The 23,885-nt window shown below is 68.0% G+C and overlaps 8 protein-coding genes across 8 annotated transcripts; 4 read left to right on the top strand and 4 right to left on the bottom strand.

Annotated features, from left to right (window-relative positions):
- Positions 1-83: 83 nt before the first annotated feature.
- Positions 84-4,830, bottom strand: RHOBADRAFT_33991 (uncharacterized protein). Its single transcript, XM_018413162.1, has 9 exons — positions 4,674-4,830; positions 4,206-4,584; positions 4,093-4,096; positions 3,683-4,054; positions 3,524-3,619; positions 3,282-3,455; positions 2,401-3,189; positions 787-2,358; positions 84-726 (listed from the first exon to the last, which is right to left on the bottom strand). Exons 1-9 carry the CDS (start codon positions 4,807-4,809, stop codon positions 118-120), a joined length of 4,131 nt encoding a protein of 1,376 aa, XP_018273850.1. The 5' UTR covers positions 4,810-4,830; the 3' UTR covers positions 84-117.
- A 1,730-nt stretch (positions 4,831-6,560) lies between these two features.
- RHOBADRAFT_51609 (uncharacterized protein) lies at positions 6,561-7,539 on the bottom strand (the record flags this gene model as incomplete). The annotated part of the gene is made up of 5 exons (XM_018415927.1): positions 6,561-6,673; positions 6,756-6,811; positions 6,877-7,019; positions 7,092-7,399; positions 7,459-7,539. The coding sequence occupies 5 exons, from the start codon at positions 7,537-7,539 to the stop codon at positions 6,599-6,601; spliced, it is 663 nt and encodes a 220-aa protein (XP_018273849.1). The 3' UTR covers positions 6,561-6,598.
- A 334-nt stretch (positions 7,540-7,873) lies between these two features.
- RHOBADRAFT_51608 (uncharacterized protein) lies at positions 7,874-10,822 on the bottom strand (the record flags this gene model as incomplete). Its single annotated transcript, XM_018415926.1, has 3 exons — positions 7,874-9,333; positions 9,422-10,386; positions 10,671-10,822. 3 exons carry the CDS (start codon positions 10,820-10,822, stop codon positions 7,874-7,876), a joined length of 2,577 nt encoding a protein of 858 aa, XP_018273848.1.
- Positions 10,823-11,216: 394 nt separating this feature from the next.
- RHOBADRAFT_51607 (uncharacterized protein) lies at positions 11,217-13,104 on the top strand (the record flags this gene model as incomplete). The annotated part of the gene is made up of 3 exons (XM_018415925.1): positions 11,217-11,230; positions 11,290-12,657; positions 12,814-13,104. Coding segments are annotated over 3 exons (1,673 nt in total), but the record flags the coding sequence as incomplete, so codon positions are not given.
- Positions 13,105-14,573: 1,469 nt separating this feature from the next.
- RHOBADRAFT_51606 (uncharacterized protein) lies at positions 14,574-15,815 on the bottom strand. The gene is made up of 6 exons (XM_018415924.1): positions 15,648-15,815; positions 15,573-15,590; positions 15,427-15,471; positions 15,289-15,340; positions 14,989-15,210; positions 14,574-14,905 (listed from the first exon to the last, which is right to left on the bottom strand). Exons 1-6 carry the CDS (start codon positions 15,687-15,689, stop codon positions 14,601-14,603), a joined length of 684 nt encoding a protein of 227 aa, XP_018273846.1. The 5' UTR covers positions 15,690-15,815; the 3' UTR covers positions 14,574-14,600.
- A 1,715-nt stretch (positions 15,816-17,530) lies between these two features.
- RHOBADRAFT_11859 (uncharacterized protein) lies at positions 17,531-17,924 on the top strand (the record flags this gene model as incomplete). The annotated part of the gene is made up of 2 exons (XM_018412066.1): positions 17,531-17,683; positions 17,763-17,924. Coding segments are annotated over 2 exons (315 nt in total), but the record flags the coding sequence as incomplete, so codon positions are not given.
- RHOBADRAFT_33988 (uncharacterized protein) lies at positions 17,763-18,600 on the top strand (the record flags this gene model as incomplete). The annotated part of the gene is made up of 5 exons (XM_018413161.1): positions 17,763-17,885; positions 17,941-17,991; positions 18,057-18,212; positions 18,275-18,362; positions 18,423-18,600. Coding segments are annotated over exons 2-5 (471 nt in total), but the record flags the coding sequence as incomplete, so codon positions are not given.
- Positions 18,601-21,499: 2,899 nt separating this feature from the next.
- On the top strand, positions 21,500-23,876 carry RHOBADRAFT_33985 (uncharacterized protein). Its single transcript, XM_018413160.1, has 8 exons — positions 21,500-21,744; positions 21,828-21,845; positions 21,914-21,998; positions 22,071-22,247; positions 22,368-22,884; positions 22,960-23,065; positions 23,137-23,531; positions 23,616-23,876. Exons 1-8 carry the CDS (start codon positions 21,673-21,675, stop codon positions 23,674-23,676), a joined length of 1,431 nt encoding a protein of 476 aa, XP_018273843.1. The 5' UTR covers positions 21,500-21,672; the 3' UTR covers positions 23,677-23,876.
- The last annotated feature ends 9 nt before the right edge of the window (positions 23,877-23,885 follow it).

Below are 23,885 nucleotides of genomic sequence, written 5' to 3'. Positions count from 1 at the left end.
CCTCCTTGCGGCCGGCCGGATCAGCGCCTCGCACGGACTCTCCTCGAGCTCTCGAGGCAGGACAGTGCAGAACGAGCTCGCAAGAGTCTAGATTGTGCGACGATGCAGGTGCTGGATCTACTCGTACGAGCGCAAGAGGTGACAGGTCTGGTGGAACAGCCGGCCGTCCCTCCCAACGACCACTCCTCGCGGCGGCTCATGCTCCGGCCTCGCAACGCTCCTGAACCCGCTCGCCGACGCACCCGGCAGCTCGGGCCAGTCGACCTCCTTGCCCTTGAGCGACGGCCGCTTCTTCATCCGCGGCCGCTCGTCGTTCATGCCGAGCGACTCGATGACGAGCGACACGCTCGCCGAGCGCGACATGGCCGGCGACGTCCCGGCGCCGTGCGGCCCCCAGACGGGCTGCAGGCACTCGGCGCACGCGCCTGACGGGTCGTTGGCGCCCGGGCGCCACCCTCGGTATCGCTCGCGCTTGAACGCCTCGACGTGCTCGAACAGGTCCTGCGCCGAGATGGTCGACGACAGCTCGAGCAGGTCGCCCTCGAACGCGTACGTGTCGAGCATCGACGTCACGATGGCCTTAAACTCGGCGTACGACCGGTTGGCGGCGGACGAGCGCGAGTTCGATTCGATGAGCCGGCGCATCAAGCTCGGGAACGACACCTCGTGCGACGACGTGGTCGACACGAGGGCCGACAGCGCGCTCGGGATGAGCGACGAAAGGATCTCGGACGAGCGCGCCGACAGGTGCTGCGGCCCGCCGTCCTCGTCGACCTCGTCGTGGACGATCATGGACGCGTTCGAGACGCGGCGGTGCGACGACGCCTTGTCGGCCGATGACGTGGGTGCAACCGAGCGGATCGAGCGCACGGTGGCGACGAGCGACGACAGGAGGCGGTACCACAGGTCCTCGGCCGGCGGGTCCTTGGGCCGCCGCCGCCCGGACGTGCGGTGGACGCACACGGCCGTGGCCGCTCTCGCGACCGCAGCGACCTGCTCGAGGAGCGCATCGGGCGAGCGTGAGGGCTGGACGGACCCGCCGTCCTGCGCGTCGTCGTCGCCGTCGCCGCCGACGAGACGCTGCACGAGGAGGTCTGTGCGCGACTCGAGCGCCTCGTCGGCCCGCTCGAGCGCCGCCTCGGGCTCGCCGTTCTTGTCGAGAGCCCACACGAGTGCGTCGAACGACTCGGCGCGCTCGCAGATCTCGAGCACGTCGGCGTCCTGGGCGAGGCGGTGCGCGTCGGTGCGGAGGAAGCGGATGACGTGCTGCGGCTCGTGGGCGCACAGGAGGACGACGTATCGACGGCGCAGGGCGAGGTCGACATGCGGCGAGGGGACGCGCTCGCTCGCGGCCGAGGTCGACTCGACGAGGCCGGCGTGGGCGGGCTCGAGGAGGCACCGCAGGTAGGCGAACGCCCGCCAGTGCGACGCGAGGCGGTCGACGACCTCGGCGTGACGAGTCGGGAGGTACGAGTCGACGAGCTCGGCCGTCTGCTGCAGGCCCGTCTCGTCGGCCTCGACGAGCGTCGGGACCGCCTCGAGGACCGTGTCGGCGAGCTGCGCCTTTTGCGCGCCCGACGCCCGCGACGCGAGCTTGAACGTCTCGCGGAGGAAGCCGAACACGTCGGACGCGACGTCCGGGTCGGCGAGGTACGTGGCGGCGAGGGCGGACCAGCGGCGCTCGCCGCGGTAGATCGAGCGCAGGATGCGAAAGAAGCCGGCGCGCTCGAAGAGGGGGATGAAGGTATCGCTGTCGGCAGGGGTATAGGTCGAGAGGAGGTATTCGGCGGCGAGTTGGCGGTCCTCGACGGTGCTCTGGTCGGTGTCGGTCGCGAGGCTGACGAGGATGTCGCGCAGGGTCCCGACGGGCAGCGAGACGTACTGCGGGTACTTGGGCAGGTTGCGGGCGACGAAGATGTGGAGGAAGGTGCGGTCGACGAGGGAAAAGCCGTCGGCGTCGTCGCCGTGAGGCGCCGACGAGGGCGACATGATCTCGAGGAGGAGGTCGACGATGCGCTGCCGCGTTGCCGGGCGCCGACTCGTCGTGAGTAGGTCCTCGTCGTCCTCGTCGAGGTACGGGTCCTCGAAGGCGAGGTCGAGCGTGTCGAGCATGGCCTCGGCGTCGAACCGCCAGAGAAGGCGCAGGTACGGGTACGGCGGCTCGGGCGCGCCGGCGCCGGCGTCGGACGTGAGGACGGGCTTGCCGCCCTTCTCGGGCCAGCTGCGCGTCGTGCCCGACAGGAGGAAGCCGTAGATGGCGTCACGAGCGCGGACGGCCTCGTCGTACGAGAGGGCGTCGCCGACCGGGTACGACAGCCCGACGAGCTGGCGCGACAGGTACGCGAACACCTTGTACGCCTCGGGCACGGTCGCCTCGACGTCTTGGTCCGCCTGCGTGACGCTGCGCCACAGCCCGCCGTGGTCCTCGAGCTCGTCGTCGTCGCCGCCGCTGCCCTCGTCCGAGTGCGCGTCGCCGTTCTCGCCGATGCGCCTCGGCCGCTGCGTGCGGTGCTGCTGGATGCGACGCACGAGCTCGACGAGCTCGACGAGGGGCGCGACAAAGTCGTGCAGCGCCCGGGTCTGGACGTGGATGAGGGCGTCGTACAGCTGCTCGCGCTGGCACAGGCCGAGGACCTGGTTCAGGTCGAGGTTCTGCGGCTCGACGCTGAAGATGATGCGCTGCGCGGCGTCGAGCTGCCGGCGCTCGGCGTGGATGGCGATGAGGCGCTGGCTGACGGACGGCGGGAGGGCGTGGACGGCGCCGGCGAGGATGAAGGGCTCGACGCGGTCGAGGAAGATGCCCTCGATGCCGTTCTGCTCGTACCGCTCGAACAGCTCGTCGAAGAGCCAGTCCGGGTCGTTGAGCGCGAGGCAGGCCCGGGCGCATGTGCCGACGAGGCCCTCGAACAAGTGCTGGATCGTCTCGCCGTCGGCGTGGCTGCCGTCGCGCAGGCGGTCCTCGGAGAAGGCGTACTCGAGCGACGCGTTGAGGATCTCGCGCAGCTTGGGCTCGAGGACATCGCGCCGCGCGACCGGGTCGTCCGGCAGCGAGATCGTGCTCGCGTCGACCTGGCCCTCGAGGTAGGCCGTCGCCGTCTCGATCGCGTCGAGCATGGTGCCCGGCTGCATGAGCGACAGGATGCGGTCGGCCCACGACAGGATGGCGCCGACTCGGACGTCCGTGGTGCCCTGTGTGCGGGGAGAGGCGGTCAGGCCCGCCATTCACGACCGCCGGGAAAGAGGTCGGGACGCACGAGGAGGAACAGCTTGCGCTTGAAGACGGCGAGGCTCGTAGCGTACGACGCCGTCTCGGCGGGCCGCACAGCCGGGTCGAACGCCGACGAGTAGTGGTCGGTCGAGACGACGTTGTCGAGGACGTGAGCGTCACGGCCGAGGCGCTGTCGGGTCGAGACGTCGTAGACCTCGAAGCTGTCGATCGTAAAGGTGATGACGATCTGCAGGAGGGAGAGAAGCGAGGTTAGTGAGGACAGGCTCGAGGGAAGTGCAGGGGCCGACGACGCACACGCTCGTTGTACCACTTGAGCGCCACGACCGGAGCGTCGCACACCCACCCGTCCATCTGCTCGAAGTCGACGCTCTCGGGCGGCGGCGGGAGCGGCTTGAGCGCGCCCGCCGGCGTCCGCTTCGCCGGCGGAGGCGCGCCGCCTTTGGCGCCCTTGACCCGCACGAGGTGCACCCGCCTGCCCCACGCCCACACGAGCAGCGGGTCCTCGCCGGGCTCCTCGGCCTCCCTCTTCCGCTCGACGTCCACTTGCTCCCGCCCCTCGTCCTGCGCCGCCGCGTCCGTCCCTGCTCGTCGCGCGCTCGGCCACCACGCGAGCACGCCTCGCGCCGCGTACCCTCGCGCCTCGTCGCCGTCGCCATCGCCGTCGTGCGAGTAGCCGACGCGGTACCACGTGCGGGGCGCCGGGCGCAAGCCGACAACGACGAGCTTGGTCGGCGTGAGGAGGGCGATGAGCGACAGGCCGTCCGTCGGCGGATGCGGCGCCGGGCCCAGCGGGAGCGGCGCCATGTCGAGGACGACGGCCGGCTTCTTGGTCGGCGGCGGCGGCGTCACAACTCGAGGGGAACGAGGCTCGCCGAGAGGGGAGGCGAGGGAAGGGAGGCCGCGAGTCGGGAGGCGAGGCGAGGGCCCGGGCGAGTCGGGAGGCGAGGCCATGGCGGCAGGAGAGGTGGCGATAGACGAGAGGCGAGGGCGTCGAGGCGCAGGGGAAGGCGGCGCGGGGTTGGCGAGGAGGTTGCTCGGGTCCGGGTACTGGCCGAGCATGCGGATGATGTCGGTTGACGCGAGCATGAGGACCTTGCCCAACGAGTGGTAGAAGGCGAGCCCTCGGTCGTCGGACGACACGATGGCGGTGTGGCGGGCGCCGACGAAGCCGAGATGGAGGATCTTGGACCCGCCGATGTGGCCCTCCTTGCGACCGGCGAGGACCTGCTGCAGCTCGACAGGAGGGACCGACCGAGCCGGCTGTGCGGGCTTGACGAGCGCGTACAGGTGGATGTGGCCCGTCTCGTGGCCGACGCCGATGAACGTGTGGTCCTGCGAGACGGCGACGGCCGTCACTGCGCCGGCGTCTTTCGCTGCGGGCACAAGGGCGGATTTAGTGGCTGGCTCCTTCCGTCTGACGTCTGAGAGATCTCGAGAGACGCACCGATGGCCTCGGTGCCGCACACGCAGCGCAAATTCTGCGCAAAGTCGAAGACGAGGACCCAGCCCTTGTTGGTGCCGAGCGCGACGAGCCCGTTGACGGCCATGACGGTCGGCTGCCCGAGCGCGCTCTGCGCCATGAGCTCGGCGGCGGCGGACGGGCCCGACGGCGGGCGCACTCGAGCCGACAGGCGCTTGAGCGGCGACCACTTGATGGTGCGCACTCGGGGCGAGGCGCGCCTCGGCTCGCCGGCGACGCTCGGGTTGCTGACGCCGCCAGCACCGCCAACGACAGACGACGTATCCGAGGCGGGCGTGCCCGTACCGACGGGCAGGTCGGACGCCGACGGGAGCTCGAACAGGTTCGAGGTGGACGAGCGGCGCGAGATGTTGTCGAGGGCCGAGGTCGAGGGGGACCCTCCGGCAACGCCGAAGGGCGGACGCGCAGGAAACTCGAGCGCAGTGTTGTAGGTCGACGACGAGGCGATGCGGTTCTGCGACGGGTACGACTGGGTTGAAACGGAGCGCAGGCGCGAAAAGGCCGGGTGGGTCGGCGGTCGTTGCGGCGCGCCTGCGCCCGAATTGATCGAGCCGAACGAGGATCTCGCCCGTGTCGGGGCGGCTCGTCGTGCGCGCAGGCCGGGGAACTCGTCGTTCGAGCCGCTCGTCATGCGGGACGAGGGTGCTCGCGGTGGGGCCTGCAGCGTCGGACACAGGGTCGCGCATGAGCTCACGCTCCGCGCTCCATGCCCGAGTCACAAGAGAGGTATGAGGGACGCACACTTGTGCCGAGGCCATTGCCGATGCCCAACGAGCTGCCGCGGTGGTCGAGGTGGTGGTGGTCGTCGCCGCCGTTCTCGCGCCGCTCCTCCTGGATGACGATGAGCGGCTCGCGCCGTCCCAGCTCGGTGCCCTCACTGCTGCCGCCCGCCGCGCTGCCCGCCGTGTCCCTCAGGCGCTCGTCGTAGTCCCCCACCGGCTGGCCCACGTCGTGCTCGCGCGCGGCGTCCTTGCCCGAGTAGACGAACTCGCCATAGTCGTCGTCGTCGTCTGGCGGGTCGTGTGCGCGCTTGATCGGGCTGTCGAGCGCTGCTGCGAGGCGAGCGTCGTAGGCGGCCGAGTCGGAGGCGGTGGGGGGAGCTGTGCGGTCGCCCGCCGGCAGATGTGGCGAGTCGGGTCGGGGCGGGTCGCGGGTGCTCATCTAGTGGGAGAGCGGCTGTCCTCGCACTGGCATGAGCGGGCCAGAGCGCGACGAGTGGTCGAGGGAGAGCTCGAGCGAGCTGACGACGAGCTCCCCTTTCTCCCCTGTCGCTCGCCCTGAGCACGCTCAGCTGGCTCGCGAGTACGCAGAGACTGCTCTGTCGACTCTGCCCCAGCTCTCACGCGACGGGCCCGCTCCGCGCGAGCCGTCGTCGCCTCGCTCTCCTCCTGCTGCCAGGCCCTCGCCTTGTGGCAAGCTCACGGCACGGGCAAGGCGGGACACGTGCTCCCTGCTGTCCTGAGCACGTCTACAACCTGCTCACAGCCGGTCATGCTCGTCTTGGGCCTGCTCTCTCGCTCGTCCTCCTCCTCGAGCCTCCTCGCGCTGCTCTCGCGTCCGCAGCTCGCTCGTCGGCGACCGCCGCGCAGGCCATGCGCGCGATCATGCCGCACTCTTTGTCGCTCTCCTCTCGCCCACAAAGACTCAACGTCCGGCGAGGACGGCTCGCTCGTCGGCGACCGCCGCGCAGGCCATGCGCGCGATCATGCCGCACTCTTTGTCGCTCTCCTCTCGCCCACAAAGACTCAACGTCCGGCGAGGACGGCTCGCTCGTCGGCGACCGCCGCGCGGCGAGGAACTCGCTGCTCTCGCGCGCTTTTCGCGAGCGCTCAGATCCCGAGACGTGTAGCTGCAGGTCTCGAGAGAGGAAACTATGTATTGCAGGCGGGCTACGAGAGCAGCTCGACGAGGTCGGCGTGCTCGGCGAGGCGTGCGAGGTCGAGAGCTGTGTTGCCATCTTCATCCTGCGAGGAGGAGGCTTCAGTTCACGCAGAGCCCGAGACGTTCACTGCCTGTACGGCAGAGGGAGAGAGGAGAAACACGCACAGGTAGAGAGCGGTCTGCTCCGTGAGCGAGAAGTGCCTTGACGACATCGGCGTGACCTGCGAGAGAGGTCGAGGTGAGCGACCGACCTGGCACGTGTAGAAGAGGACTCGATGAGACGCACCTCGATCTGTCGCCAAGTGGAGCGGCGCATAGCCGTAGCTGTCGCGCTCGTTCAGGTCGACGCCCTTGCCGTCGCCGGCGAGAAACTCCTCGAGAGCGGCGACGTCGCCGTCGATCGCGAGCTCGTGTATCCGTGATGGCGGCCTGCGTGGCGGACAGAGCCAGTGAGTGGCGGCACGACTGATGGCGACGCAACGGAAGAAAGAAGGGACGCACGCTTCGTCGACGAACGAGTCCTCGAGGGTGCTGACGGCGACCATCTGGTCCTTCTTGCCCTTCCTCGGCCCTGGCCGCTCCTGCACCTCGTCCAGCTCCTCCGCAAAGCCGAGCGCCCTCGCCTCGTCGACGTAAGCTCGCCTCGCCCAGTCCGACACCTCGTCGTCGCTCAGCCGCGCGATCTCGTCCTCCTTGCCGAGCCGGCTCCACGCGTCCCACTTGGCCCGCCCCGAGAAGTCCAGCAGGCCTGGTCGAGAGGCTGTCGGCGTCCGAGAGCTGGTGGTCGCGACCTTGTAGAGAGAGTAGAGCTGCGACGAGGCAACTGATGAGCGCCGACAGGCGACGAGAGAGGGCGGATGGGACGCACTCGAAGCTTGAGCTCGGTCGAGCTTGGTGCGGTCGAGCTGCCAACGTAGGCGACGGCGCGCTCAAAGGCGGTGGGCGACATGGTGCGAGCGCAAGAGGGGGTGTTGCCGACTCGCTCGTCGAAAGTGGCTCGCTCTCTCCGCTGTCGACGATGAGGCTTTGCCGAGTCTCGCTCTCTCGCTCGACAGGACGTAAGGCAAGGTCGAGAATGTGCAGATCACAAGCAGGCAAGTCTACAGGCGGGTACGGAGGGACTGATCGTGGAGGTCGAGGGAGAGAGAGGCGAGGGCGCAAAGCTAAGGCGCGAACAGACAGGCGACGACGTCGAGGGGATGAAGGCAGAGGAAAGTGTGGGACTGATGAAAGGCGAAAGGCGAAAGGAGAGGAGAGGGAGGAGAAAGAGGCGCAGGAAGCGCTCACGCCCTCTTCGGCGCCGCACCGCCGCTTAGCCACCGGCCGACGACGCCCTCGAACCCGCACTCGCGCTCGTCGGCACCGCTCCCACCAACAGGCGACGCCGCACGCGCGAGGCTCATGCCGCCCATGCGCTCGCCGAGCGCGTCGACCTCCTGCTGCTGCACCGGCGCCGGCGCAGCGACGACGGGCACGACTTCTACGCGCGCCCTGCCGCCGAGCACCGCCGCAACCTTGTCGGCGCTGATCGCGCCGCGCTGCTGCTGCTCGGCGGCGGCGGCGGCGCCAGGCCCGACCGCCGGCCCGGCGAACGCGTCGACGAACGCGCTCCACATGCGGCTCGCGAGCGTCTCGCGCGCGAGGGTCGCGACGCGTGCGGCCGTCATGAGCGCGGCGTGCTGCTCGGCGGCGGCGGCGCCGAGGGTCGCGTCCTGGTGCGACACGCCGAGGGCAAAGGCGGTCGCCGGCGACTGGAACGCGAGGAGCTCGGCGGCGGTCGACGACTTGGTCGGCGCGGCGGCCGAGGTGGATGCCGTCAAGTCGGACGAAGCGGCGGAGGAGGCGGCGGAGGGCGAGGTCGACGAGCGGAAGAAGCTCGGCGCGAAGCCGGCCGGCACGGGGAGGAACCCGTCCTGCTGCGACGACTTGGCCTGCGCGGCGACGAGCCCGGCGGCGTTGTTGGCGAGCTTGCCGTACAGCGCTGCGCGGCTCTGGTCGAGCTGGTCGGGCCGGAGCCAGTACGGGTTCGACGCAAAGAAGTCCTCGAAGGTGCCCTTGGGCGCCTGCTGCGACTGCTGCGGCTGCTGGTTGTTGCCGCCCGACGACAGGCCGGCGTTGCGCAGGTGGGCCGTCATGGCGGGCAGGTCGGCGAGCTGGCGGGCGGTGAGGGCGTTGAGCGCCGGGTTGAACGACTGGGTGGCGAACGGCGGCAGGCTCGGCTTGCCGTGCAGGCCATCGGCGAGGTTGACGTCGGGGAGGAGCGTCGTGTGGACACTCGTGAAGCCGCCGCCGAACCCGCCCGCCGTCGCCCAGCTGCCCGTCGCGCCGCGACGACCGAGGGCGCTCACGTCCTTGGTGAGGTTGGGACGCGCGACGCCGCCCGAGCGCGTGCCGATGCGGCGCGACGATGCCGACGCAGGCTGCGCCGAGAGCGAGCCGGTCTCGCCCTCCTCCTCCTTGACGGCGGCGAGAGAGGCGGCCGACGAGGAGCCGGCGACGGCGGCGGCGACGGCGCGAGGCGGGTTGGTACCGAGGCCGGCCGCGGCAGTGCCAGCAGGCGAGGCGACGGGCGTGCCGCTGAGCGACGAGAGTTTGTCGAGGAGGTCCTGCCACTTCTCCTTGAGCGTGGCGACCTCGGTGCGCAGGCCCGAGTTCTCGGCGCGGATGACGCCGACCTCGTCGCGCAGCTCCGAGATGATCGTGTCGCGGCTGCTGATCTCCTCCTCGAGCGTCGTGATGTACTCTGCGGGGCGAGAGTGACAGGGTCAGGGACATTGCTCGTCGAGGTCGGGCGGGCGAGGAACGAGAGAGAGAGAAATCGGGGGACGCACCCTTGCGACGGTGGCGGAAGTTGCGCGCCGAGATCTTGTTGCGCATCTGGCGTTTCTCCTTGCTCGACAGCTTCTGGTACTCGTCCGGGTCGGGCTTGTCGGCCCACTGCGGGACCGGCGGCAGCTTGCTGTTGGCCGTCGTCTTGTGCAGGTCCGAGCTGGCGAGCGGGACGACGCTCGTGCGCGCGAGGCGCTTGGCCTCGGCGGCCGCTGCGGCGGCCGAAGCCGACGTCGACGCCGACGCCGACGCGTGGTGGGCTGCGCCGGCCTCGCTCGCGCCCGACGAGCTCGCGCGGGCCTTCTTGGCCGCCGACGGCTTGCGCGACGAGCCACGCGCCGAGGCCTTGCGCGTCGTCGTCGCGTTCGAGGCGTCGGACGAGTACATGGCGTCGTCGTCGTCCTCGTCGGCATCGAGGACCGAGTGGGCGACGTTGCGCTTGGGGCGACCCGACGCCGTGAGCTCGGCGGCGCCTGCGACGGCGGCGGCGGGCACCTCGGTCGGCGCCGACGTCGTGGTGGTGTCGAGGTACAGGTTCGGGAGGGGAGGGAGCGGCGCGTTGGGGAGGACCGAGAGCGGGGTGTCGCTCGCGGTCGAGGTGGCGGGCGTGAACGTGAACGACGTGTCGACGGCGTCGACGGGCATGCCGTAGTCGAGGCCGGCCGAGACACCAAAGATGGACGGGTCGAGCGCGAACGGGTCGGACGTGGCCGAGAAGTCGAGGTCGGGGAAGCTCATGGGCGAGCGGTGGCTCGAGTTGCCGTCCGACGAGGGCGAGAAGCCGCCGATCGGGGAGCCCGGGATCGTGGGCATGAACGTCGACGGGTCGAAGGTCGACGCCGACGAGGGCCCGGCGACGGCGTTGGTGGACGACTGGTCGTCGCCGAACGTGAAGGCGAGCGGGTCGGCGGCGACGGGGGCCGCGCTCGATTGCGGGAGCTTGGCGACCTCGGGCGCGAGGTAGTGGCTGTGGTCGGGTGCGAGTGCGCAGTCAGTATCGGTGGCTCGGAGGGCGAGGGGTGCCGATCGCAGGGAGTCCCCGAGCGAGGGGCCGAAGGGCGCGCGAGGAAGCGGAGCGAGCCAGTTGGCCACTCGGCCCCGGCTGCTCGGCGAAGGGGCACGGTACGTGGCGACAAGCTCGTTGAGAGCAGTGCGCCGGGTCCGACGGCTGACCGAGGGGTGCGATGCGGCGGGGAATCACGTCGAACGAGGGCGAGGGGAGCGAGAGGTGAATGGAGAGGCGGGACGGACCTGAACAGCTCGTGGAAGCTCATGCCGGCCGTGGTGGGGTCTTGTGGGTCGACGACGAGCGGGTCGAGCTGCTGGTCGGGCTGCTGCTGCTGTTGCTGGAACGACGACACGAGGGCCGAGAGCTGACTGTAGTCGGGATCGCCTGCGGCCATCTCGAGAGGGCGCGAGGGGCGGGCGAGGGTGCGGTGGTGGTGGTGGGTCGAGTGGTGGAGAGTGAGAGCGGGCGTGTGGCTGGTTCGGAGCTGTGGCTCTGTCGAGAGAGGGGCGTGAGGAGGAGAGGCGAACCGGCCGACGCGCGGCCCTCGGCGCCAAGTGAAACCTTAAAAGCTTTAAAAGCCTTATATATTCTTTTTTTTCTTATAAAACTTAAAACCTTAGAGGCTATTTAAGTTGCTGCACCCCTTTCGCTCCAGCGACCCAGTTAAGCCAGGACGGCGGGTCAAAAGAGAGAGACACGGCCCTCGCGATTGCCATCTCTCCTCGCTCTCCCTGCTCGACGACAGCCTCGAACGACAACGACCAGCAGCGCAAGGGGCGACCTTGACCATGTGCGTCGCCCTGTGCGCCCACTCGATCTTGCCCGAGCTCGCCACGCTCACCCTCTCTCCTCCTCCCCCAGGCCCCCACACGAGCGCTCGCCGCTCCTCGCTGGCAACGGCACCAGCGACCAGGGCCACACGCGCACCGCCCTCAACCCGAGAGCGCCCTCGTTCAAGCTCGACCACCCCCGAGCGGGCGACGCCGCCGCCAGCCGACCTCCTGTCGTCGCTCCTTCCGCCGTCGCCGTCGCGGCAGCACCAGCACCGCCACCAGCACCGCCGACGTCGCAGGGCTTGCCCAGCAACGCCCTCCTTGTCGACTCGAGCGCCGACCCGGCAGCGCACGACTCGGACTCGCCCGCCGCATCCACCTCGTCCCTCCTCACGGCGACCGCCGGCGCCCCTCGCCCCTTTGCGCACCCGCACGCCCACTTCGTCTCGACCTCCGACGCGCACGGTCACGGTCACGGCGGCCCGTCGCCCCGCCCCGGCTCGCCCACCTCGAGCCAGTCGTCCTTCTCGTCCCTGTCGTCGCACTACTCGCTCCTCCCCCTGCGCACGTTCCGCAACTACCACCTCGTCCAGTTCGCCCTCACCTTCCTCTTCCTCTTTGTCGTCCCCGTCGTCGTCGTCGTCGTCCTCGCGCACCAGTTGCGCTGGGAGGCGTTCCTCCTCGGCGTCGCGAGCTGGCTCGCGTCCGAGCAGCTGCGCGAGGTCGTGTTCGAGCTGTTCACGCCGGCGGGCGCAGCCGTCGACGACGGCGACGACTACGACACGGTCGAGGTCGCCCTCGAGGAGCCGCTGCCGCCCGTGTCGCCGTCGAGGGCGCACGGTGCGACGCACCTCGCCCTCCCGACGATCGTCCACGCCCTCGCGCAAGAAGCGCTCCGCCTCGGCGCCGTCGCCCTCGTCGTCAAGCTCCTCCCCTCCGTCTCGACCTCGACCTCGACCCCGTCCCCCTCCCTCGCCGCCGCCCCTCACTCGCCGCACGAGCGCGCGCCCCTCCCTCCCCTCGACCCGCTCTTCTGGTCGGCCCTGTGGCTCGGCCTCGGCAGCGCCATGACCGAGATCCTTTGGGGCAGTCGCCGCCTGTGGAAGCAGCTCGAGCTGTACGCCGACGTCCTGCCGCGAGACGGCGACGGGCGCGACTTGGACGAGGAGGGGGTCCTGAGGGGCGTCGGGAGGAGGAGGGCGGCCGAGCACGGGCACGGGCACGGGCACGACGAGGAGGAAGAAGACGAGTACCGGGACGAGGGCGAGGAGGACGAGCAAGAGTACAGCGTTGTCGAGTGCTTCGCGGGCGCAGGGCCAGGGTACGAGCGCGGGCTCGACGGCACGACGGACGGCGGCGACGACGAGGAGTTTCAGCGGCGTCTGAGGGCGGTACAGCGGGACGAGCTCGAGGCGCAGCTGGGCGTGCCGCTGCCCGAGGTGCCGGTCGGCGTCGTGTTCATCTGGAGGCTCGACAGGCGCGTCCGGGACCTCTCTCTTTCTCAGCGCCCGTCCCTGCGACTGACACGCCGCCCTCTCTCCTTCCCTCTCTTCACCTCAATCCCGCCCCGCCTCGCCTCGCCGACTCGCCGCACGCGCTCGACCACATCCAGCATCCTCCTCTCGCTCATCTTCACCCTCCTCCTCTCGCTTCCCTTCCGCCTCACGCCGCCCTCCCTCTTCACCTTTCGCCTCGCCCCGACGTTCGCCTTTGCGGCCCTCACGCACGCCGCCCTCGCGTACGCCTGGCTCGCGACCGTCAAGACGTACGGGATCCCGAGCGTGAGCTTCGCGAGCCTCGTCGCGCTCCTCGGCATGCTGTTTGGCGTCCTCGGCGCGTGGGGCGTCTTGGTGTAGCTCGTCGTGCGCAGGAGGACAGTGCATCGAGCCGGTTTTGCAGCGAGTGCGTGGGTTCAGGCCGTTCTCGAGAGGAGAGTCGCGAGCATGCTCCGCACGGGCTCTCAGGCGCTGCCTCGGCGTCGACGTGCTCGTCTCGAGCCTTGCAAACGCGTGTGGCTCTCGAGGGAGGCGGCACGAGAGCGATAGAGACGGGAGCGTGTGACCGCGCTTTGACCTCGCCTCGACTTTGAATAGCGTTCAGCGCCTTGCTTTCGCTTACTACTTCGCCGCTGGCATTACAAGTTCGCTTTGACCTCCTGCTGGACTAGGTTCCTCCCGCCGCCGCCCCTCCTCTCACTCGCCTCGCCCGCTCGCAACCCGCTCGCGCTCTCCCTCGCCGAGAGAGCATACAAAGTACGAGCGTGCATGCGGCAGAGAAGAAGCTCTCCAGAGGGAGGGCGGACAGCGGGGTAACGATTCGGACTGCGTTTTTTTACAAGTCGGCGGCGGCGGCGCGCGCAGGCCAAGTAGCGAGCAGGGGCGGCAGCCTCCTCTTGTTCTCTAAGACCACACGTCCGTCCACCTCCCGAACAACGTGCTCTCTACCGCCAAAGCCACACGTACTGACTCGTCGCACCCTCCCGTCCCTCCTTGCGCACGACGCGAGCAGTCAGTCAGGATCTCTTTACAGTGCGTCCTCCCTCCCTCTCCTCCCCCTCCCCCTCGACCAGGACGCAAAGAGCTGACGTGTGCCGCGCTCGTACAGGTTATTCTCCGAGTTGTCTTGCTCTCTCAAAAGAGCTACACTGTTTGCAGGTCGCGATGAGCGACAGGTCGCATCCCCATCTGAGCGAGAACTACGGGCGTGCGCTTCCCGCGCTTCCCTAGAGGGAGCCGGGTCGCGTGCGCTCCTCGATGACCTTGAGCTCGCTCGTACCGCCCCCTCGTTTCCGAGGTGGGTTGTCCGGCCTCTGCTGCCCCCGGCTCGCCTCGCGCGGTCTAGGGCCGGAGGCTGTACGGCGCAGCGCGGTGGATGCGCACCTTTCTGAACCTGTCTCCTCTCGTTCCTCTACTCTTTCCTCCTCGGCGGCGTCGTCGGTGCTCCTCGTGGGCGACGGCGTCGCCTCGGGCGGTCGGGTCGTCGGCGGGCGCGAGGACGAGCAGTTCTCTCTTTTGTCGAGCCTGCAACGTCGGATCGAGTTTCTGTTCTCTCTTTTCTCGTTCCCGAGAGTGCGAGCAGCCACGAGAGCAACAGCGAGAGCGGTAGCCACTCGAGAGGAGCTCGAACCGAGCATGCGCCTGCGCGCTTTGACCTTCCTCCTCGGCTTCCAGCTGCCGCAGAGACGACGCACGGCGAGACCCCGAGGGTTGTGCCTGGCGAGAGCTGCGTGCGCTTCGGCACAACCGCCAGTGCGCGACGCAGGAGCGGGCGAAAGCGCTCGAGAAGGAGGCGAGGGAACGCTCGACAGCGGCTTTCTCTCTCCGTCTCGCATGCTCGACGACAGATTCGTACATGTTACAACACTGCAGAGGGAAGGCAGAGAGAGAAAGACAGCGCCCGTCACCGCTTCGTCGCCCCGCCGAAGCCGCCAAAGCCCATCGTCGCCAGCATCTCCTCGTCGGCGCCCTTGACCTTGTCCTTCTCGGCCTGGGCGCGCTCCTCGTCGCGCTTGCGCCGCTTGGCCTCGCGCGCCTCGTCCCGGCTCGCAATCTCGGCCTGCTTGATGTCCTTGATGCGCTGGTCAAAGTCGTACTTTTTCGCGTCGGCGCTCGCGGCCGACTTGGCGCGCAGCTCGGCAATCTTTTGCCGCACGTCATTGAGCGTCGACTTGACGACCTTGGTCGTCTGGCCGAGGCGGCGCAGGTCTGCGAGAGGCACGGCACGGGCGAGGTGAGCTCGACTTGGCGCAGGACGGACGGCGACGAGAGGAAGGAAGGAGGGGACGCACGAGTTCGACCGTTGAGGTGGTCGAGGTACCTCGCGCTGTCCTTGCACGTGCGCTTGCACAGGTCGCAGTAGAAGCCCGGCTGCTTCTGGCCGCTGCCGGCGCTCGCGTCGATGACGATCGTCTTGTTCAGGTTCTTGTCGAGCTCGAGCGGGACGTCGCGCGCCTGCATCGCCTGGGTCGCCTTGGGGAGGTCGTCCTTCTTGCGCGGCGGGGCACGCTTGCCTGGCGAGGGAGAGGAGCAGGAGGTCAGTCGGCGTTGGTGTGCATGCGAGTCGAGAGGAAGCAAAAGGCTGGACGCACCCTGTGCGGCAGCTGCTTCGGCCGCCTTGGCGTGCTCGACAATCTCCTCGTCCTGTGGGGCCCGAGCGGGTCAGCAACGAGGGGGTCGGTCGAGCCGGGTCGAGGGCGAGGGGATGGAAGAGAAGGCGGGCGACGCACCTTTGCCCTCGCAATCTCCTCGTACTCCTTCTGGTCCCATGTTTTCTGCGAGTTGGCGAGCGGCAGGTCAGGTCTGGCTCACCGGGGAGGGCGAGGCGACGGCGGCAAGGCGCGGGTCGAGGAGGAGGGAGGGGAGGGAGACGTACTCGGAAGCCCGTGTCGTTCTGCGGGTGGGTCGAGAGTCAGCGAGGGTACTCTGAACAGCGACTGAGGGTGCGCACCTTTGAGTTTGCGCCGTAGGCTCCTACCTTGGCCGACGACATGACGAGAGCTGATGAGGACGAGGGGCGGTGAAGCTCGCGAGGTGGGGCGTTGGTGGGCCGGTCGAGGGAGGGTGTGTCGGTGCTCGACAGGTGCTGGTATGGCGCACTGTGCAGCAAGGTGCGAGGAGCGGAAGGGAGTGAGGCCAGGAGCGACTTGGTTCGCCGACGACGACGACGGGTCACGCTCGCTCGCGCCCAGATGCTCACCTGAGAGCTCGTGCACGCTGTCAGCTATGCCTCGACACGATCCAGCTGCGCCTCGCACCCCCGACGCGCCATCCTCGCACCCGCCCTCGTCGCACAACACGGCCCCGCCTGCAGGTCCACCGCCTTCGCTTGCCGTCACTTTGCGCCTGCTCGCCACCTTCTACACCGACGTCAAGCCCCTCGCCGACCTCCTGCCCGCCGACCTCGCCCTCGTCCGCGACACCGACTCGGACACGTTCCGCCGCCTCGTCGCCGACACGCTCGTCGCCAGCTCGGCCATCACGGGCTTGCCGCAGCTCGCACCCGTCACCGATCGGTCCACGACAACCAGCATGACCGAGGTACGCCCCCTCTCCCACTCGACGGCGGGCCGAGCACCCCTGACCCTCGCTCGCGCCGACACAGATTGTCGACCAGGTCCAGCAGCGCCTCTTCTCGGCCCACACCAAGCACTACCAGCGCGAGAAACAAGCTGGCAGGGTCGTCTTTGCCACCCCGAAGCACGTCCTCGCCCTCGGCTATCGCCTGGTCCGTCCTCTCGCCCTCGCCCTCTGCCTTGCCGCACTGACCTTGACCTCCCGCAGCAAACGAGCGACCCCAAGCGTGGCCTACAGCGCACAAGAAGTGGTCTCGGAGCGTCCTACGTCAGCGTCTTCCCCAACACGGTCGTCTCGGCGCTCGTCAGCTCGATCGAGTGGGACACTCTCGCATCTCGGTACGCCTCTCTCTCTCTCTCTCGCTCGTTCGTCCACCTCTCGGCGAGCGCACCTGATACCTCGCACTCGCAGTATCGGAGCCGACTCGCTCATCGAGCTCCTCTCGTCGCCAACCATCGCCCTGTTCGTCCCGCTTGCCAACGCCTGCTTCCTCCAAGTCTCGGGCACGCCTGTCGCCGAGCTCAAGCCGCACGACCTGTTCAACAAGGCCGGCTCGACGTCGAAACGCAAGTCCAGGACGGCTCACGAGCGCACGAAGCGCAAGCGCCGGCGCAAGGGCGCGGCGGCGACGCTCGAGATCGACGAGCGAGGCGAGCCCGGCGAGCGCGAGCTCGACGGTGACACGTGCTTTACCGACATCGTCCTCGTTCCTCCTTCACCGACCGAGAGAGCGTCCACAAGCCCTGCGCTCGGGTCGCCGAGCCCGCCAACAAGTCGCTCGCGACGTCTCGGTCCCGTCCTGTCGGCGCCGCTCCTCGCCGGCGCGCCCCTCCTCGAGATCCAGGCGCCGACGCAGCTCGCCGACTCTCAGCCGTTGCCGACAAAACGGCTGCGGCCGTCGCAGTCGATCAACAGCACGTTCGGCGGCGGGTCCGAGGCGCTCGACCGGCCGACAAAGCGTAGAAAGCTCGCGACCCTGTGCGTCGACCCTCTCCTCTCTCCCTCTTTCCGATACCTCGACCTGACTCTCTCGACCTGCAGCAACTCGGCCAACGCCATCGTGTTCTCGCGCCACCGCATGTACCACAATCGGGTCGCCAACGTCAAGGGAGGGAAGCCGCCCTACGGCCTTCCGCCAAAGCGTCCGTCCCCCTTTCTCTCCCTCCAGCACGTCCTCACTGATCGTGCGCCTCTCTCGCAGATGTGTTGACCCGTCTGTCGACCCTGTTCCCCCCTGTGGCGCCCTCGTCGACTCGTCCGCGCAAGGCCGTCGCTCAAGCACCCGCTCGTCACCTCGCCAAGTACATCTTCCCTCGCCAGTTTGGCCTCCACAACGTCTTTACGAGCGATAAGGCGCGCACGAGCTTCCAGATCATGCCCGACTACCTCGACCGCGAGGTCGAGATCAAGGTGCGCCTCTCTCTCTCTCTCCTTCTCTTCTCGCCCTCGCCCACCTCGAGCGTCACCTGACAGTCACCGCGTCGTACAGAAGCTGGGCCCGGTCAAGACCCCTGAGCGCCTCAAGCCGGTCCTGCCGATCCTCGACAAGCTCGCGACCCTGAGCGCGAGGTGCAACTACCGCAAGCTCCTCGACCGCCGGTGTCCGTCCAAGGTGCGCTCGCTTTTCGCCTCTTCTACAGCGCAGCACTGACAGACGAGTCCTGCAGATGCCTCGACAGCGCTGTCCCTCGTCGCAGGGCGACCGCAGCGTCGGCCTCGTCCGTCCCTCTTCCACTCCCCGCTCGTATGCCGACCCTGACTTGCGCCCTCTCTCGCCTCGCAGGAACTCGCCGAGCCGCCGCACACGCAGATCTCGCGAGGCGACGTCTCGATCGACATCTCGCACGCGTCGCTCGTCGTGCCGCACGGCCAGACGCAGGCCCAGGAGAAGGCGCGCGAGAAGCCTAAGCTCGCCGAGTTCGCGTGCTCGTTCCACGAGGTGCGTTCTCCTTTCCCTATCTCTCGCCTGCGCGCCGTTCCTGACTGTGTGCGCGTCTGCAGGTCGAGCGGTTCGTCCAGGGCGCCGTTGGCGAGGTCATCCCGCGAGCGTTCTGGGGCTCGGTCGAGAATGCCCGGCTCATCGACGACCGTGCGTCCCTGTCCCCTTCTCGTGCTCCCGTCCCCCTCTCTGACATGCTCGTGCACGCAGGCATCTCGGCGTTCATCCGCATGCGCCGCTACGAGTCGACCTCGGTCCACGCGCTCCTTCAAGGGTTCTCGGTCACGACGTGCGCGTGGCTCGGCGGCAACGAGCAGCGTCCGACTGCGGCCGACATGGACAAGCGCAAGGAGCTTCTGAGCGAGTTCCTCTTCTGGGTTATGGACGGCTTCGTCGTCGACCTCATCCGGGTCCGTCGTTTCTCTCCCTCGTCCTCGACGACCTGCCCTGACGCCCTCTTTTCGGCCTACAGACCAACTTCTACGTCACCGATGCCGCCACGCACCAGAACCGCCCGCTGTACTTCCGCCAGGACGACTGGAACTCGATGTGTGCGCCGTTGCTGGCCCAGCTCGGCTCGTCCGTCTTCGAGCAGGTGCCGCCCGTGCGTCCTACCCCTCTATCTCTCCTCGAGACCCACTCTGACTCTCTTCCTCGTGCAGGATCAGCTTCTGCCGCTGCAGCGAGCGCGAGAGCTCGGGTTCTCGTACGTGCGCCTCTTGCCCAAGGAGACGGGCGTGCGGCCCATCGTCAACCTCGCTCGACGGCCCATCAAGCTCGGCGTGCGTCCCTCGTCCTCTCCCTCTCTCCCTCGAGGCGGTACTGACGTTCTCGGCGTGCAGCTCAACGGCCAGAAGGAGGTCGGCCAGCCGATCAACAAGATCCTGCAGAGCGTGTTCGACGTCCTCACGTTTGAGAAGGTGCGTCCCACCTCTTTCTCTCTCCTCCTGAGCCTCGATGAAGCTCGCTCGAGCGCATCTCGTCCGCAGAAGCGCAAGCCATACCTCGTCGGCAGCCTCGTTTCGGACCCGCACCAGATCTACGCCAAGCTTCGCACCTACAAGCGGCGCATGCTTGACAAGCACAACGGCATCATGTGCGTCGCCGCCGCCTCCCCTCGTCGTCGTCGTCACTTACACTCGACGAGCCTGCAGGCCCAAGCTCTACCTCGTCAAGGTCGACGTCCGGGCGGCGTACGACACGATCCAGCAGGACAAGCTCCTCGAGATCGTCGAGGACGTGCTCAGCGAGGTGCGCCCCCTTCTCGACGCCTCTGTTGGGCCCACACACTGACTCGGATAGATACGCAGACGCTCTACTGGATCCAGAAGTACTCGCAGGTGTCGCCGGCCGCCGGCCGGCCGATGAAGGCGTTCAAGCGTGCGGCGTGTACCGACAGTGCGTCGTCCCTTCTCTTCTCTGCGCCGACCAGGACGTGCCTAACACCTCGTCGTCTGCGCAGGCGAGTACGGCGCGTTCACCGAGCTGGCGCAAAAGCTCGCGGCCGAGCTGCACAACGTCGTCATCTCGGACCAGGTGCGTCCTCGCTCGCTCGCCCCTGTCCATCGTCACCCCCACCTGACAGGCCACGCTCCACAGGTCGTCTACCAGAACGTCGAGCGCGACAGGCTCATGCAGCTCCTGCGCGAGCACATCACGACCAACCTCGTCAAGGTGCGCTCAGTCCCTCTCCTTCCCCTCTCTCTCAGCCTTACTGACCCCCCTCCTCCCGAGCAGGTCAGCGGTCGTCTGTATCGGCAGAAGACGGGCATCCCGCAAGGCTCGGTCCTGTCGAGCCTCCTGTGCAGCCTCTTCTACGCCGACATGGAGCGGACGAGACTCGGCTTCACCGACGATGACAACTCTGTGCGCCTCTCGTCCACTCTCTCCTCGCTCCTCGAGCAGCACACTGATCTACCTCGACGACGCAGACGATGCTCCGCTACGTCGACGACTTCCTCTTCATCTCGACCGAGCAGGAGAGGGCGGGCCGGTTCTTGAGAGTCATGGACGACGGTGCGCTCTCTCACTCGTTCTCCTTCTTCCCGTCGCCGTCACTCACGCCCGCACCGATTCCAGGCATCCCCGAGTACGGCTGCAACATCTCGGCAGAGAAGCGCTTGACCAACTTCGACATCTCGCTCAAGGACGGCGAGGTCGTTCCGCCGCTCAAGGAAGGCGACGGTGCGCCCCAACTCTCCCTCCTCGTCCTCAAGGACACCGACACTGACAGTGCGACGACGCAGACTTTCCTTGGTGCGGCTTGGCGATCAACCCGGCCACGCTCGAGGTCCGCTTCAACACGTCGCTCACGATGGACAAGGGTGCGTGCGCTCTCCCTCCCTCGAGCTCTCAAGGGTCGCTCCTGACGCTATCGACGGACGCAGATATCCACGACCAGCTCACGATCCAGCGATGCCGCACGCCCGGGCAGGCGTTCGTCAACTCGATGTTCCGGTGCGTCCTCCGCCTCTCTCTCGGGCTCCATGGCCGTCGAACCTGACCATCTTCCACCCTCAATAGCGCCGTCAAGATCCGCTCGCACGTCCTGTACACCGACACGTCGCACAACTCGCTCTCGACGGCCTACTCGAACGTCTACCGCGCCGTCCTCGTCGTTGCGCTCAAGTTCCAGGCGTACGTGCACGACTGGGGCATCCTGCCACGGCGCAAGGCTGCCTTCCTCTTCAGTGCGTCCCCCTTTCTCGTGCAACTCGTCGAGGCAGAGGACTGACCCTGCTCGGGAGCGTCTCGCAGAGGTCGTCCAGCAGGTCGTCAAGTTCGAGTGGGCGGCGAGCGCCAACCAGTCGCGGTCGCGCAAGGCGCGCCAGCTCGGCGTCGAGTTCTCGCTCAAGAGACCGTGGGTGACCTGGTGCGTGCGCGCTCGCCTCTCGCCCACCCGCTCGGCCTCGCACCGACCTCCTCTCTCCTCTCGCGCAGGCTCAGCTATCATGCCTTTCACCGCGTGCTCTCGCGCCACCCCGCCGCCTATGCGCCTCTCCTCGACCTTATCACCACGCAGCTGCGCAACTCGGCACTCGACGGCGCGCGGCGGCACCTCACCAAGGTCGTCTCGAGCGAGACGAACGCGTTCGCGGACCGGGCGAACAGGGCAGAGCGGGCGAGGCGGGTCTGATTAGAGCGCGATCAAGCTGTTGCTGTAACACGCGTGCCTGTTCACGCGACAAGGCCTTCTGAGAGAGGTCGGCGAAGGTGCGACGTGGTCGCGCGACGGCCGGCGGTCGACGAGGAGGGGAAAGGGCAACTCTTGCTCCTCCGTCGCCCGTGCCAGCCGCCTGCAAGCCACCGTCAGGCCCGTCACCCTCCAGACAGCACCCTCTCGCCCCTCCACTCGGTCGGCCCGTCTCTGTGCGCGTCCCCCTCGGTCCCCATCTCCCCCTCCTCCTCCTCTCCCCCTCCGACGCCCACCTCGCCTCGCCTTGCGAGACCAGCGTTCACCATGGTCCGCGTTCTCGACCTCGTCCGGCCCTTCCTGCCTATCCTGCCAGAGGTTTCCGCTCCTGATCGCAAGGTGCGTCCCCCGCCGCGTGCACTCCCCCTCGTCCTCGTCTTGCCAGTCGCACGCCCTGACCTGCTGCATCGTACGCCTCGCAGATCCCCTTCAACACCAAGGTGAGCAGCCCTCGGCCTTTGCATCCAGTCGGGAAGCCCGTCCTGACCCTCTCCTCCTCCTCCCCCAGGTTGGCTGGACGGCCATCACCCTCCTCATCTTCCTCGTGTGCTCGCAAATCCCGCTCTATGGCATCGTGTCGTCCGACTCGTCCGGTGCGTCGGGACCGTCCCTCGATCATCTTCAGCCGTTGGGCCCTGACTGACCTCGGCCCCTCTCCCTCGCAGACCCGCTCTACTGGATGCGCGTCATCCTCGCCTCGAACCGTGGTACCCTCATGGAGCTCGGCATCACGCCCATCATCACGTCGGGCATGATCATCCAGCTCCTCCAGGGCGCTGGCTTCATCGAGGTCGACTTCACCCTCAAGGAGGACCGCGCCCTCTTTGGCGGTGCCCAGAAGCGTGCGTCCACCTCCCTCCCTCCCGAGCGATGTTCGCAGTGCCTGCCGAGGCGTTCAGCTACTGACACACGCACCCTCGCCCGTCCCTTTGTCACCTCGCCTCGTCCTGCCCGCCTCGCAGTCCTCGCCCTCCTCATCTCGTTCGGCCAGGCCACGGTCTACGTCCTCACGGGCCTCTACGGCCAGCCGTCGGACCTCGGCGCCGGTGTCTGCCTCCTCCTCATCCTCCAGCTCATCGTCGCCGCCCTCATCGTCATCCTCCTCGACGAGCTCCTCCAGAAGGGTTACGGCCTCGGCTCGGGCATCAACCTGTTCATCGCCACCAACATCTGCGAGTCGATCGTGTGGAAGGCGTTCTCGCCGACGACGGTCAACACGGGCCGCGGTCCCGAGTTCGAGGGCGCGCTCATCGCCCTGTTCCACCTCCTGTTCACCTGGAACGACAAGTCGCGCGCGCTCAAGGAGGCCTTCTACCGCGAGCGCCTGCCTAACGTCATGAACCTCATCGCGACCGTCGCCGTCTTTGCCCTCGTCATCTACCTCCAGGGCTTCCGCATCGAGATCCCGGTCAAGAGCAACCGGTTCCGCGGCCAGCGCGGTACCTTCCCCGTCAAGCTCTTCTACACCTCGAACATGCCGTGCGTCGACTCGTCTCGCCCTCTCTCGATGGTCGATGGGTGGTCCTCGGACTGACTTTGCCTCGTCGCCCGCAGCATCATGCTCGAGTCGGCCCTCACCTCGAACGTCTTCATCGTGTCCCAGATGCTGTCGAGTCGGTTCCCCGAGAACCTCCTCGTTCGTCTCCTCGGCGTGTGGGAGGTGCGTCTCTCTCTCTCGATGCCGGTCGCCGTCCGAGCGCCTCGAGGCTCACCTCGCTCTCGCGCCCGCAGCCCCTCGAGGACTCGGCCCAGCTGTTCGCCAAGTCGGGCCTCGTCTACTACATGTCGCCGCCGCGCAGCCTGCGCGAGCTCGCGACCGACCCGATCCACACGGCGCTCTACATCACCTTCATGCTGTCGGCGTGCGCCCTCTTCTCCAAGACGTGGATCGAGATCTCGGGCTCGGGCCCGCGCGACGTCGCCAAGCAGCTCAAGGACCAGCAGATGGTCATCGCCGGCCGCGAGCGCGACGGCAGCATGTACAAGGAGCTCAAGCGCGTCATCCCTACGGCCGCCCTGTTCGGCGGCGCCGTCATTGGCCTCCTCTCGGTCGCGGCCGACCTCGTCGGCGCCCTCGGCTCGGGCACGGGCATCCTCCTCTGCGTCACCATCATCTACTCGTACTTGTGCGCTCGCCCTTTCTCTCCCCTTTCGGTCTGGCCTCAGCGTGCGACAGGCTTTGACCCTCCTCTCCCCTTCCCTTTGCGCAGCGAGATGGCCGTCAAGGAGTCGACGCCCGGCATGGAGGCGTTCGGTGACCTGATGGGCTGAGCGAGCGTTGTCTCTGCCGGCCGGTCGATCGAGGAGGAGGAGGAGGACGAGGTCGAGGAGGAGAAGGAGGCGGAGGGGAGAAGTCGAGAGAGGGCTTCCTCCCTCCACGCGGGTTGTTGAAGCGCCAGGAGGGGTGGCCCCAGTCGTTCTCTCTCTCTCTACAAAAGCAATGCATCGTCGTGACTCTCGTGTGCTTCGTCGCTGCCCGA

This window comes from Rhodotorula graminis, assembly GCF_001329695.1.
Source record: "Rhodotorula graminis WP1 unplaced genomic scaffold RHOBAscaffold_2, whole genome shotgun sequence".
Taxonomy (NCBI): domain Eukaryota; kingdom Fungi; phylum Basidiomycota; class Microbotryomycetes; order Sporidiobolales; family Sporidiobolaceae; genus Rhodotorula; species Rhodotorula graminis.
Note: the sequence above shows the minus strand (reverse complement) of the source record. Positions and strands in the feature narration are given on the sequence as shown.